The following is a 15,279-nucleotide window of genomic DNA, read 5'->3' as shown; positions in this document are numbered from 1 at the left end:
CGTAGAAAAGAAATTGCCGGCTACTCTACCAAAACTTAAAGAAAACTCAAGCCTGCGCCTATCATCTGAACAACCATCAAGCCAAATCACTGCAAAGACACAAAGGCAAATATTTCCTCAAGTAATAATATAATACGTAAGCTAACTGGAACAAGTAGAGGAGCTCAGCCAAGTGCGCTAAAAATATCAGCTATAGCTTTATGTTTCTCTGCAGCAGAATAATCAGCTCCAGTTTGAAATCACTCCGCTCACACTCGGTATGTTGACCGCGCTATAAACCAGACGGCCCCAATAATATTTGAGTGCTCAAAACCTGCTCAAATTCATCAATTATACCCATTGATTGGAATTGCTCCTCCAAACATCAGAAGGAAAGTGATTTCTGAGGCGGAGAACAACTAAGAGAGTGACCCACACAATCCTATGTTTGGCCACGAAAGGTATCCATCAAGGAAGGCACGCATATCGTAGGATAGGAGTTTCATGAGTACCACGCCTCTGATTGAAACCACTGTTGAACGACGTCACCTACAGCTTTGGAGAGAAGAGTCGGCTGTTGGTGGTTTAGCACGAAAAGAAAAGATAGCTACAGGCCATCAATTACCCTACACTACATGGAGATCTCTAAATAGACTCATAACCGGCGCCTGACGGTGTAGGTCAAACTTAAAAAGATGGGGCTATATAGAAGATGACAAGTATGACTGCGGTGCAGTGCAAAATCATCAATTCGTTTGCTATAAGGACTTGACCCCGTCATGCACTCACCTTGACCTAATGGAAACTAATGGAGTAAGTAAGTACGACATGAATTAGAATGTTCTCGACGAGGAGGCCGTTACGAAGTAGAGAAAGGATCGACATTCCAAATTAAAATTTTATACCGTTAGGATTTATTTGACATATTGGATGTCAGCCTACTGAAAGTATGTAATACATCTCAGTTCCTTTCAACAAAGACATTTTTTGGTTTCCCCTTCTTTTGTTAATAGATTTGTTATCAACGATTTTATCAACTTTTAATTCAATTTTACACTGTAATTCTTCAACACCACTTACTGCGTCCAAATCCAATTTTTGCATATCAAATTACCTATATCATCGAATTGGAGTAGGTACTATGTTTCCTTAATTAGGATATCAGTTTTTTCTTTGTGTAATTTTCGTAATAATTCATATCAAATATTTCATTTATTATGGTGAAAAACAATCAACAACGAAATTGTGTGGAATGGTATGAATATTGCAATTTCAGAAACGTCATCGATGTCCACAAAACAATTTTAACTCTCTATATTTGTTGACTAAATGCCGACCTCTAAAATTAAATCAACAACTAATAATTAAGTACGTATTATTACAGAAATACCGTTATCATAATATCTATAGAAAATGGAGAGATATTGGTAAACGCTCGTTAAAATGATTGAATTACGGTGACTTTTGAATTCCCTGTGACTAAATGCAAGTAAAGATGCAAATGCTCTTCGAAAAAGTAATAAAAACGATATATATATATATATATATATATATATATATATATATATATATATATATGTAAATACTTTTTTCTTTTTGGGTGTGGTAGTCAATAAAAAATAGAGCTTTGCTAAGGCGTACTATTTATTCTGAATCCAAGCTTTCGGTGGTTTTTTGCCACCTTTATCAAGGTCTACAAAGAAAATTACTATGTTGTAACAAACTGAATGGTGCCAAAAAGGCTGTAAAAAACTATAAAAAACTTACCCGAATGTAAGATTCGTGGCATAAACAACAACGTTAAATAACATGATAAAACTGAGGTTGCAACTAAACTTAAAAATGTTACTGTTAAAAAACACTTTAAAAATTACTAAAAACGTTAAAAGTTAAAAACAAAATGAAGGACGACATGTTGAAACAGTCGTCGTTGCAGGCTTGATTTCAGTCACATTTCACGAGCAGAAAGAGAAAGTGAGTGGATAATTATTGTTTAAATAGTTTGGAGAAAATACAAAAAACAACTTTGAAAATAACGTCTAACAGAATACTGTTAGTGAATTTTTAGTACTGCCAACTGTATTACCAACTTGAAATTAAGCGGGAAATTAAAAATGTAAATTATAACATAAGCAATCGAAAGAAAATAGTATTTAGTAAATAGGTTTAGAAAAAACAACTCAAAACAAAACAAAACTGAATTAGTAATTGCAGTTTGATCGTAAATATTCAATTAATAATGATATTTCAAAAAAAGGAAAGAACCAAAGAAAACTCTGAGATGCAAAATAGCTCAGTCAAAAGTCAATATAAAATTGTAAATTTTGCTAAGATTCTGGATCTCAGATCTCTTATTAAGATTGTTATTATCACTCTTGCTGATATGTACCATCTCTAAGAAAGTTCTCTTGAATTTATTTTTCTCTCTGGCTAATATTTTTACATTGTTGAAATCTATCTTATGGTCTAGATCGATAGTATGCTCTGCCAAAGCACAAGTAGGTTTGTTTAATCTACAATCACTCTTATGAGAAATAATACGGCTTTATTTTTAAGCCGTATGTTTTTGTGTAGTGTTTTTTAACAGTAACATTTTTAAGTTTAGTTGCAACCTCAGTTTTATCATGTTATTTAACGTTGTTGTTTATGCCACGAATCTTACATTCGGGTAAGTTTTTTATAGTTTTTTACAGCCTTTTTGGCACCATTCAGTTTGTTACAACATAGTAATTTTCTTTGTAGACCTTGATAAAGGTGGCAAAAAACCACCGAAAGCTTGGATTCAGAATAAATAGTACGCCTTAGCAAAGCTCTATTTTTTATTGACTACCACACCCAAAAAGAAAAAAGTATTTACATATATTTTTTCCAAACTAGTCAAAAAACTTTGGACTACTTTATATATATATATATATATATATATATATATATATATATATATATATATATATATATATATATATGTATATATTTAATCACACCTGTACCATCAACATTTTTAAACGAACATATATTATAAAAAATATAGTAACAAAACCATCTCCGAATATAATTGACAGAAAGTAGATTGAAGAAATTTTCACATTTAGAACAGTTAAATGGAGAATCCTACCGGAGCTGGCAAAATTCTACTCGACCTATTAAAGTATGGCACGAACAAGCTTTATGGATGCTTGGTAAACTTGTTCCCGAAGCCAATCAACGGAACAATCATCTCAGAAAAATGAGATCTATAAATATATGTATTGAATTTTGTCAGAAAGTTTTGCTTTTCATTTTTATTTAAAACACACGGGAACACATTTTATAAATTCACCTTTTATTTAAAAATACTGGTGATATACCTGAGTCATAACCGTTAAAATACATTAATATTCAATAAATTAAATGAATCATTGTAGTTTACAGCCAACGTTTGTGGTTATAAACATTATACCACATATCATTAATGATAGAAAAATACTTATCAGCCTCATTTGATAGTCAGCTTTGTAATTCATATTAAATGGGAAACTAATTATTAGAAATACAACTATTTTTGGTAATTTATTTCGTTACCAGGAAATTTTTATACCGAACAACAGAAATTGTAAACATTGTCGCTGCGAAAAGCAGATGATCGCTTCTCTTACGTAATAGTAATAATAAGTAAAAAGAATCACTATCTCATGAATATTTGCGATAATAAGAACTACCGTCACAGAAATGTTCGGCTTGTAGTTATAAAGGGTAATGCTTGGAGTAACCTCCACGTGTTTGCAACTCTAAACTGTTGGTTATAAGTTTTTTATGGCACTTTTAAGGTGCAAAAAACAGTGTTTTTTAATAATTTTTTTTTATTGTATCAAATCAACATTTTAGGATAAAATTATGTTTAGAGTACAAAATTATAAAAGCACATACAAAAAGCTTTAATTTGAGCTATACTACATTAAATTTGACCCAATAGTTTATGCAAAATTAATTATTGAAAGTCTAAAAATGTCAATTTGTGTCCATTTTTAGTTTTTAAAATAACTTTTGTAGAAATTATTTTTTTTTATCCAAAAATCATTATACTTTAGCTATTTTAATTATAAGTCGAATGAAACTTTGTAAAATCCGATCGGTTATTCATTTTCGAGATTCGTTTAATCGTCCATAAAAATTCTTAAAGTTTATAAATTTTGCAGGACCAGAACTTTTTTAATAAAAAAGATCTAATTGTAAACGTATTCTGTTCTTGAAGGATTATATTTTTATGTAGAAATAAAAATATTTGATTACAAAATGTTTCAGCCCCTTATTTATTGCTTTGAAGTGCCGTTATAAATGAATTAAACTACAGTCATTTTTAACGACCAATAGAAGTGGAGTTAGCTTAACTTGTTAGAGCTCTTTCCAGATGGAAAATGGCATGGTGTATGGAGGGATGAAGGAGCTAAGCGGGCTGTACCCTTTACCATGGATGAACTTGTCGAGGCATTGGGTTCACTCAAGACGCGTAGGTCCCCCGGACTGGATCAGATACCACCTGAGGCGGTGAAGGGTCTAGGACGGGCGGAGCCTGCGTGGCTTCTGGAACACATGAATGTACTGCTGGAAGCACAAACTTTTCCTGAGCCTTGGAGGACATCGAGGTTAATACTGCTCCTCAAGGCTAGGGAAATGTATCGCCCCATCTGTCTTCTTCCATGCATCAGTAAGCTGTATGAAAGGATGCTGCGAGTATGCATAGACGACATGCTTGAGAGGTCAGGTGATTTATCTCGGAGGCAATTTGGTTTTTGTAAAGGGAAAAGTACGATTGATGTAATCATTAGTGTACTCGAAGCATTGCGCAACAGAGGGGATAAACATCGCTGGACGGCCCTGCTGTTGTTTGATGTTAAGAATGCATTCAATACGCTGCAGTGGAACGAGGTAATGAAGGCAATGGAGTAGAGAGAATGTCCTGGTTACCTGATGAATGTGGTAGAGGAGTATCTGTCAGAGAGAAGGATTATGGTGGAAAGGGGCATGATTGTGGACGTGACGGCCGGGGTACCCCAGGGATCTCTCTTGGGCCCGACGCTATGGAACCTGACATATGACAGGGTTATTCACTGTGAATACGGAGAAGGTACAACCCCCTTCGCATTCGCGGATGACCTCGCTGTACTGGTAGTGGCCCGGGATGAGCCAGATAAATACCTCTATACCAGTCTTTGGCTGGTATAGAGGTATTTATGAAACTCTGGTTATTTTCAGAATGTTTTGTTTATCTGTTGTTGCCTTTCCGTCTTTATCTCTCAGTATTATATCTTCTTACATCATTTCTAATTTCCGCTGAAATTCTTTTATTTAGTTTTCTATATTCTTTTTTGTTTCCCTTTTCGTTCTCGCTTAGGTTTCGTCGTATTTCCATGAGAGCTTTTGTATCTTTGCTAATCTTTTCACTTTTGGTGTCTTCTTCGTAATTGTCTTCTTCATCAAGGAAAATCTACCAATCTTGACACCGGGAAGCCAGAGGCATTTTACAACGCAACTCAATATCAGCATGGTTAATGCCTACGTAATCTGGTTAACACATCCAGGAAATTCGCAGCAGAACAGGTTTGAATACATAAAATCCCTATCGCGCCAATTCGTAGAACCTCACAGAAGGAGGCGCCTTTAAATTTCTGCAGTTCTTGGGTAAAATGTTCCATATGACAAACCAGCTCAACTCAATAAGTTGGTAATATGCGGAAATGCCCAAAAAAGAAGACAAGAACATACGAGAACTCTGCTATAATTGTCACATTGCTGTGTGCAAACAGTGTAGTGCTACTGTATATAAACATTGCCTCAATTAACCTTGATCAAATAAGCAACATACGGACTCAAATGTATTTTACTGCACATTTTCTCTTAGTTTGTACCTTTCTCAACACATTTCCTTAACTTCATTAATTTTTATTATTTTGTGATCAAACTATAACAGTTAGTTCAACAACCTTATTTATTATCCAAAATGTAACACGCAATTAAATTTTCTTTTTTTGTGCAAAATTAATTCGTTTATTATAAAAATACCACTAAATTTGGAAAAAGTGAATATTCTGATCATGTTCAGAACAAAAAAAGTTCAATTGGTAAAAAGAAACAGACAGTAAAAAAAATGGGGTAGCTGAACTACTTACGTAACAAAAAAATCACCTCGCTACTTACGAGTTAAGTATAAGTTTATAAGTATAAATTTATGTCTTATAAGTTCTAAAAATCGGTGTGATTTAGTAACATCAGGATTGGTTCAAGTTCCACACTATGAAATACGAAAGTATTAAGTATTAACGTATTGTGTTCCAGAGCTGTCCCAATCACGACCTTTAGATAATGTAAATGTGATTTAAAAATGTACATATGGATAAAATCACATATGGTCTACATCAATTAGTTAGCACCTACACAAACTATAGGGCAAAATTCCTGGTATTCATATTATTAAAGCAATTTATGAAAACAATTAAAAGAGCATACCGCTTTGTTACGCGAAGCAGTTATTATTGCAAGGCTAAAATATGCTCTTTTTCCCTCCATTTTTCAACTCATGTTGGGGTTAACATGTATAATCCTTTGCCGCTGTAATTAAAATTAATTTTTAAGGTGCCAACAACAGATCCACGTACTTAAAACTTTTCTTGTCTGCCAGATTTTTTCAACATAAAACATTAAAATTATATTTTTTCAAAGTTTTGCTTTTAAAATAAAATCTTCTTTGCGTACATCATATTTTCAACGATTTTTTTCTAAGTATATGAACATAAAGCAAACACCGTTTTTAATTTTCACCTTGACATATTTCACTAAATATTAACTTTAATAAAGTTTCGAGCAAATTTAATTATGTATAATATTAAAATTGTAGTTGAATTCATTATTCGTAATTAAACGAATGGCATATTTGAGGGAATGAACAATTAGTTTTTCTATTATTATTATTTTTTCAGTCAATTGTCGATTACTTTTTTATATATCAATTCTTTTGATTATTTCCAATTAGCTTCCCGTATTTTTTCGTATTAAATTTCCACTGACATAAAAATATGTATCAATCATTCTCTTTATTTCTAGCCTTATTTCACTTGCCACAAATATATTCTCAGAATTTGGAAAATAAGTGCCTATTGGAGATCAGTTAACCACTATAAGAGCAGTAAAAAGTTGTCTTTAAGCAAGAGTCTTATCACCTCTATTGCGGTCGATGGTGGTTGACGATCTTTCAAAAAATCCCAAAAAAGGAAAGGTTTTGTGCTCTGGGATATGTAGACGATCTAGACTGCTCCGCAAAATTAACCGGACATTAAGTATTTTTTAAATAAAATAAAAATTATTAGGAACACTAAAATTCCAATAAATTATTTTTGTTGTGAACAAACCATAAAATAAAAAACAAGTTCCAAAATATTGATTAATTTAACAACAAATAAAAATTTACAAAATATTTTTATAACCGAATAAGATTCTTTTCAAATAAAAATAATATAATAATTGTAAAATATGGATATTAAAATCGAGTATTGGCATAGACTGGGTCAAGCAGCAAACTATTTTTGGGGTATTTGTTCCCACTTGTTTACCAGCACCCGTTCTAACGCTACCATAGTTCCAAACTCGCCCAAATTTTGCTTAACTACTACGCCCAAATTGTCCCACAAATGCTCAACGGGATTAAGGTCTGGATTTCAGAAGACCAGTACCCGAATACCAACACATGTTAAGTATTGTATTGTTACCCTGGCTAAAGAAAATTTTACACACATCGACGTATAGTTCGTCCCAAACCCTTCTTTCAGTGCGTCATAGTTGATCGAATTCTCTCTAACACATTAAGCTAGAAGTGACAGAAAAAAACGTGAGTCTGTGATTATTATACATAGAAATTAGAAAATTATTTATCGTAAAGCTAATTCTACTTACGGATGTATAATTGGTTGGAGTTTAGAATACGCTAAATAGATATCCAATCAATGTTGCGCATAAATATAATTTGACGCAGACTGTCTCGATCGTGACAGTACTTTCACAATGTCAACTGATAAAATGATAATTGTCATTCCAGGTTAGTATTATCAGACATTTTACAGTGAAAATTTAATTTTGTATTTATTGTCATAAAAATATTTTAAATATGCCGAGATATATCGAGAAAGAACAAAGACTAATATTAAAATTATTAAATTATTTTCAATTAGAAAAAGACAGATTACCATCCGCAACTGTCAAATTTAACTAAAATGTCATGCAATAATTCTCGACATTCTTAAAATCCTATATGACGTCAAAATTAGTGACGCACTGAAAGAAGGGTTTGGGACAGACTGTATCTTCTATTTACAGCAGCTCGAAATAGATCAGTTGACATTAGACCAATTCATTTCCCAAGATTGGCCAGCCAGGATATACGTCTACGTCCAGAATTTTTTTTCCCTCAATCTTGCCTTGTAGACCTAACTGTAGAAGTCGGTATTTGTTATTATGCATAATATGGCCGAAGTAAACCAATTTTCTGTTTTTTAAGGTGTTAATAATGTTTTTGTCCTTTCTTCGCCTCTGGAACATAGTTATGTTAGTAGTGTGGCGTATATATGAGGCCTTTAACATGCATCGGTAGCACGACACTTCAGATGCCTCTAACCGTTTTATGGCTAAAACTCCAGCTTTCTACTCCGTAGAGGAGGACACTAAACATATAACATCTAAAAATTCTTATGCGTATATTGATACTTAAAGATTGCAGAGAATATTCCTACCACCGTTAAAAGAGCTTGTAGCTTTTTCAATATAAGTTTGTATTTCGTAGCTATGATCCTACGTATCCTTAATATTGCATCCCAGATGACATAATTTTCTCCACTCTTTCTAACGGTGTATCATTTATTGTAATTTGCGCGTTTATGTTGGTGTTCTTACTAATGATCATATTTTTGTCTTCTTACAATTTAGGTTTAGGCCGTATTTGTAAGATGTTTCTAAACCATTATCTATCATCCTTTGGAATCTGCGCACTCTTCCAACAGTACGGTATCATCTGCAGATCTAATATTGTTTATAAGTTGGCCATTTACTGCAATACCAGCTTCTGATTCGTCCAGGGCTTCTTTAAAGGTATTTTCAGAGTGTATGTTAAATTTTGCTGGTGACATTATGCAACCCTGTCGAACTCCTTTTCCGACTGTGAAAATCTCGGACAGTTAATTTTCGAATCCCACTGTTTCTTTTTATTGGAGATGTAAGTTTAAGATTAATCGTAGTCTGATATCCTTCCCATCAAGTCCTGATGCTTTTAGGATATCAATTAGTTTTCTATATTGTACTTTGTCAAATGCCTACTCGATATTAATGAAAGACGCATACATCATTCGCAGTTGATATTCCTGGCTCTGTTTATTAGAACTTGCAAACTGAAAACTGCTTCTCTCGTTCTGAGTCCTGCTCAGAATCCAAATTGAACTTTATTTAGATGTTCTTCAAATTTGGTGTATATGTGCAAGCGAATGATAGTAAGGAGTACTTTAAGTGCATGGCTCATGAAACTATAGTTTATTTTTATGAACGAGAGAGTAATTAGCATAATTTTAACTGGTAGCTCCGACCACTCCATGGGCGTGCTCAAGATTAATTGAAAAATTACTTTGAATAATTGTAAAAAATAAATGAATTATTTCAGTGTTATAAAGTGTTATGTGTATGTAAACAAAAGTGACCTCTTTTATCACACACTATATTAGAACTGACTGGCCTACATTAAAAAGGGTTTTAAAAAATTCACATTTTTTTTAATTTTTAAAAATTACAAAAGAGAAAAAGAGTTTTTAAAACCGTCTAAGGTATGTTAAATAGATGAATAAAAATAATATAAAACTTACAGCTACTTGTTACAAATCCAAATCAGATTCAGAAGATGAACTTTCAGAACCAAGATTTATAATAACTGGCTCGATCATTTTATCAGTAATATTGTCCAGCTTCCACATTTTTTCCTCTTCTTTAATAGTGTGATTTACTGCCTTTTCCCAGTTTTCAGGTTTTACATTATTTACGGCCTCCAAAAACAACTGTTTAACATCATGAATTTTAAAAGTGGTATTTTTTCTTGAAACTTCACTCTTTATCTGTGCCCATACCAGTTCAATCGGGTTTAATTCACAATGATATGGTGGGGATCTAAGTACTGTCATTCCACGATTTTTGGCAATTTCATCAATTTCGTATTTTTTAAATTTTTCTTTATGAAGGGCACACAACGAATAAAGTTCCTTTCTTATAGATCCGGGATGGTACGTAATATTTTTTGAACTCAGCCAATTCTGCAAGTCTTTTTTTAACCACTTGGTTGTGGGCAGTCCTTCTATAAGTCTGGAGTGATAACTTGCATTATCCATTACTATTACACAGTTCTTAGGAAGAAGATCTATCATTTGTTCGAACCATTCTTGAAAGACATCAGCGTTCATGTCTTCATGGTAGTCACCGGTACGAGTTGATTCAAAAGTTAATAAACCACCTTCAACAAAACCGTCTGAACTGCCAATGTGTACTATTATCAGCCTGCGTCCCTTTCCTGATGGTGGGTTTAAACCAGTAGATAAGTTATTTACAAAAGCGTACCTTTGACTTGTAACAGTTTCATCCTGCCAAAATTTATTTGGTGTATGACCCTCGTTGATCCATGTTTCATCAAGATAAAATATTTTTCTTTTTTGGTTTCTCATTTCCTTTATGGTTCTTAGAAAATGTCTTCTCCATATGACAATATCGCTTCTTTCTAATAAAATAGACTTTCTGGGATTCTTTTTCCAGTGGAAGCCTATTTCTTTTAAAAGTTTCCATAACGTACTTCGACTCATTTCTGGGTAATCCTTATCATCTCGAACTGAGACAAGAACTTTATCCAATGTTGGAAATTCTTGTCTAAAGAAGAATTCATGCACTTTCCGTCGAAGTCCTTCTTTAAAATGATATTCTATTTGAAATTTTGGTTTCCCTGGAGCATTATGTGGCATTTGAAAACTACCACATTTCTCTTCTTTAATAACTCTGTAAATCGTAGATTTCCCAACACCAAGTGTACTGCTAACTAACTCAACGGTCTCATCAACACTTTCACATAAACGTTTGTCTGTATATGATTTAAAACAATTAAATATTAATGTTTTTTCATTAACTGTTAGAGGACCAATTTTTCGGCGTTTACACGGCACTTCCAAATTTTCCATAACACTAGTATACACAATAAACTGCACCTTGCAACTGAAGTACCTACTTTTAGTGAACTGTTAAGAATTTTGAATACGCCACTTGGACCTTCCTATATACAAAATGGAAAAACCCACTATCACATTTTCTGTGGAATAAGTTTAGAAGGTAATTATCTAGTCAATTACTGTCGTAGATTCCTGGAATTAAAGAATTAAATGTTTCATTGTTGAAACCCTTACTTCGTGGAATGCACTCATTTCAGATAAAATAAAACGTTTTATTTTATCTAAAGAATTAAACTTTATTTTGCAAATAGGCAAAGAATTAAACTTTATTTTGCTAATAGATAAAATAAAACGTTTTATTTTATCTAAAGAATTAAACTTTATTTTGCAAATAGGTAGGTACTTATTAAACTTTTATTGGTTATATATAACCAATAAAATAAACATCTTACATTTCTTGCAAATTCATTAGTACCTGTTAACCTCCATCACTCCGACACTGGCAACCTTATTTAGGGATTAGTAACCCTCACAACTATTGTATTCTATTCTGCTCCAACCTTTATACCTGGTGGTCATACTCAATTTAAAATTGTTTTCCTATATACTTCTGTAAACTTGTTGACAAATATCTGTTTTTCATTGAGTCACCCGTATCAACAGTTTAGGGATTTGCATACATAATTAATTGTTTTATTACTCTCTCATACATAAAAATACACTTTTACTAATGTAGATCCTTCACATTTCCTAGCGTCAGATTTTTTGGAAAGTGGAATGAATATTTATAGTAGTCAGTCTTTTAGTCAGTTACCAGTCTCATATATGTTGCTGAATAGCTTCGTAAGACTGTGATTTGGTGGGTATATAATAGCTTTAAAATTGCACCATAAACTTAATCAGGTTCTGGTGATTTCCTATCTTTAGTTCGCTTAATGGTCATGGTTACTTCTTCGTTTGTTATTTTTGGGCCGTAGTGGTTGTCTGTTTCAATCGGTCCTCTTACCGTATCTTTGAATAATTCTTGCATCTATTCTTTCCATCTTCCATAACAACATTGGGATAGAGTTCTTCGGGCTAACTCTACATTCTTTGGCGACCATAAGGTGAATATCTCGTAAAACGAGACTCGACTGTAAAGAGACCATTTATAGAATCTTCCATATTACAATCTTCATGAACATGAGAGAATTCCAAGTTTGTTTTCTTTCACCAGGGCTCCTTGAGTATGAACCAGTTTCTCGAATTATTTGTAAAACATCGTATATTGTACTTCGCGGAAGACCATTTCTTCGATATATCGAATGGAACACCTGTCATTACGCAAAGTAACAGCTTGCTCTATTTGACCTCGCCTCATTGTAAATTATTCTATGTTATTAAAAACACTTTTTTTCGGCAAAAAACAGCCAAAAATACACCAAAAACGAATAACATCATTATGCTATAAGTAAATATTCAATTTATCGAGAGTACCTTAGCGAAAACTTCCTTTTCAGATACAAACAATTACAAACTTTTAGAAAATTAATAGGTATCTTATATTTTGATAAATATAAGATGCCTAAAAACAAAGTTGCAAAAAGCGCAAATACTCACTTGTGTGGAAATCACGAGTGCAATGAGTATGTGCCCACTGCAGCCTTAGATGTAGCGAGATGTTTAATCTTACACACTTAAATTATCAGATGTCCTTACGTTTTACACCGGTAAAAAAACACAGTAGGCGGTAGAAATAGTGGCTACCGGTCCTAACAATAGACTGGCAATAGTCACGAAAAATTATATTTAGCCAAATATTATATATTTGGCCAAAATATTTACTGCCCCAGATAGCCAAGCTGCACTGAAGGCTCTGAAGTGTATAACTCTTAATCCCTATCAACCTGGAACCGCAAACAATCTCAAGCAACATGTGTGCCAGGATATAAAAGAATTGCTGGTTATGAGATTTCTGATAGCCTTGCTTGGAAGCAATACTCATTTTATTGGACCAGAGCCATTCTTCATCATCATTCTCTTTGCCTTTATCGCTATGTAGGATAGGCTTTTTAAAAAGTCCCTAACAACATTGCTCCATGAGTGTCGATCTTGGGTCATATTAACATTAATCGTCTTCACAGACATGTTCTGCCTAACCAGATGGTCTTTTATATTCATCTATTACCTACATAGCCATTATGCAGAGACTCATATACCTTTAAAATCTAAAATTTTCTTTGTCGCAATAATCGGCTAAATATTTTATATTAACAAGTTGATGGCAGTTTAAAATCTATAATGGTATTTGGTATGTGTTGTTAAAAATATTTAATGATATTGTACACTTTTTTCATTCAACTAAATTAATAACATTACCAAAGTGCATCCGTTGCTCAAGTTGCTTACCTGAAAAAGAAAAAAACAGGATTAGAACAATAGGTTAACTATTTTTCGAATCATAATATTATTTTATAACAGAAATTTTCATCTAGGCCATATTACCCTCTAGGCCTTTCACATTTAGGCCATATTAAAATTACTGCAACATTTGACAATAAAATTTTGAGATTCTTCGTCAGTGGTTTATGACATTAACTTGGAGATTATCATTTGTGTCAGAAAAGCTATGCTATCGAAATAATTGTCAAACAGAGTATAGCTCCAATAATATAATATCAAAATAATTTCGAATGTGATATAATAATTTTTAACCAATACTAATAAATTCTATCAGTAAAAATAGGAAACGGGATGAACCTAGACCAATATTGACCTTCAAATATTTCTTTATGTGGTTAGTCCCTTAACTAGAGGATCTTTTTGTCACCGGTGTCCAGGTCCGGCTAGTATGGAATTATTTAATGAGAAATAAAAAATATATTTTAAGAAGTTTTCAATATGGAGTCGTAATTAGTGATCTAGAGTTTCTAATATATTTTTAGGATCCATCGCAAACTATCAACAAGTGCAGATATAAATATACTGCGAAATATGTAATGTTTATACAAATAAAGTGCTTATTGAAAATGGCGAATAGCCAAAACGTTTAAGCAATAAATAAGTTTTATTTATTTCCTTAGTCTTTCATGTGTAATTTTTGCATTTTTGTTTTTTATCATTTCTTTCGGTAATGAGTAAACAAATTCTTATTGCTTAACATTTCTAGACGCACTAGTCATCTTATTCTCGTTGCTTTGGCTAGCTGTGTAACGGTTGATTTTTTAAATGGACTCTTGAACTTCTCCTTATTTCTTCGTATCTAGAATTTCCTTAGTTTTTCCCTGGATAAATGCTTCCCAAATTTTTTTCCCAGATTTCCAATCTTTCACCTTGAAGAAAAAGGACTGTCAATAAATAAATAAATATAAAAAAAAAACACGTCAATTAATATTTGAAGGGTGAGACATTATGTCATATTTAAGCTTGCTGGAAAATTCACCCTCTCACCCCCCGTACTTATCATCCCTTAATATTTTTTAATTACTTCCACCTTTTTTATTTAATATTTGGATTCTTCTTTTTGTACTGATTTTAAAAATGTCATCATCATCATTCTGGCTTTACAACACTGCGTGGGTCCTAGCCTCCTCAAGAATTTCTCTCCAGTCGTCCCTCCCTATCCATCTCCTCCCTCCACCAAGCATGTATTCCCATAATACTCATGTCTTCAAAATGTATAACACATGATGCTTAAAATGATTAGTTTATGAGAAAAATAAATACAAAAGCAAGAAAACTGGATAAAAAAAATTATTTTTTGAACAATTTTATTACAAACATTTAGAATGAATATTTCACTACAAAAAATTTTTACAACAATTGTTCAAAAGAACTGCCACTCAGTTCCATACAATAGTACAATCTGTTTTAAAATTCTTTTCTGACATTGCTTAATAAGTCTGCATTGAATTGTCGACATTCATCCTCTATTCATTGTCGTAAATCATCCAGAGATTCTGGTTGAGTAGCATAAAGTTTTTTTTAATAGAAGTCTAGGGGTGTTAAATCCGGTGACCTAGGTGGCTAATCCATCATCTGCCCTCTTCTACCTATCCAACGAGCGGAAAAAGTTTCGTTTCAAAATTGTCGCAAAGGTAGAGCAAAGTGTGGA

At 32.8% G+C, this 15,279-nt stretch overlaps 1 protein-coding gene across 10 annotated transcripts in view; it reads right to left on the bottom strand.

Moving 5' to 3' along the window:
• Positions 1-15,279, bottom strand: part of LOC140452463 (latrophilin Cirl-like) — a 931,875-nt gene that overhangs the window by 298,527 nt on the left and 618,069 nt on the right. For 5 of the 10 annotated variants that reach the window (XR_011952194.1, XM_072546731.1, XM_072546741.1 and 2 more), the window contains exon 2: positions 13,545-13,574. The exons of the other annotated variants lie outside the window; for them this stretch is intronic. Coding sequence is in view for 4 of the 5 variants with exons in the window: in XM_072546731.1 (XP_072402832.1) it covers positions 13,545-13,574 (30 nt within the window). In the remaining variant the exon portion in view is untranslated. The remainder of the gene's footprint in view (positions 1-13,544; positions 13,575-15,279) is intronic. 10 annotated transcript variants of the gene reach the window in all.

This window comes from Diabrotica undecimpunctata, chromosome 10 (genome assembly GCF_040954645.1).
Source record: "Diabrotica undecimpunctata isolate CICGRU chromosome 10, icDiaUnde3, whole genome shotgun sequence".
Taxonomy (NCBI): Eukaryota; Metazoa; Arthropoda; class Insecta; order Coleoptera; family Chrysomelidae; genus Diabrotica; species Diabrotica undecimpunctata.
This window is presented reverse-complemented; position numbering and strand designations above follow the sequence as displayed.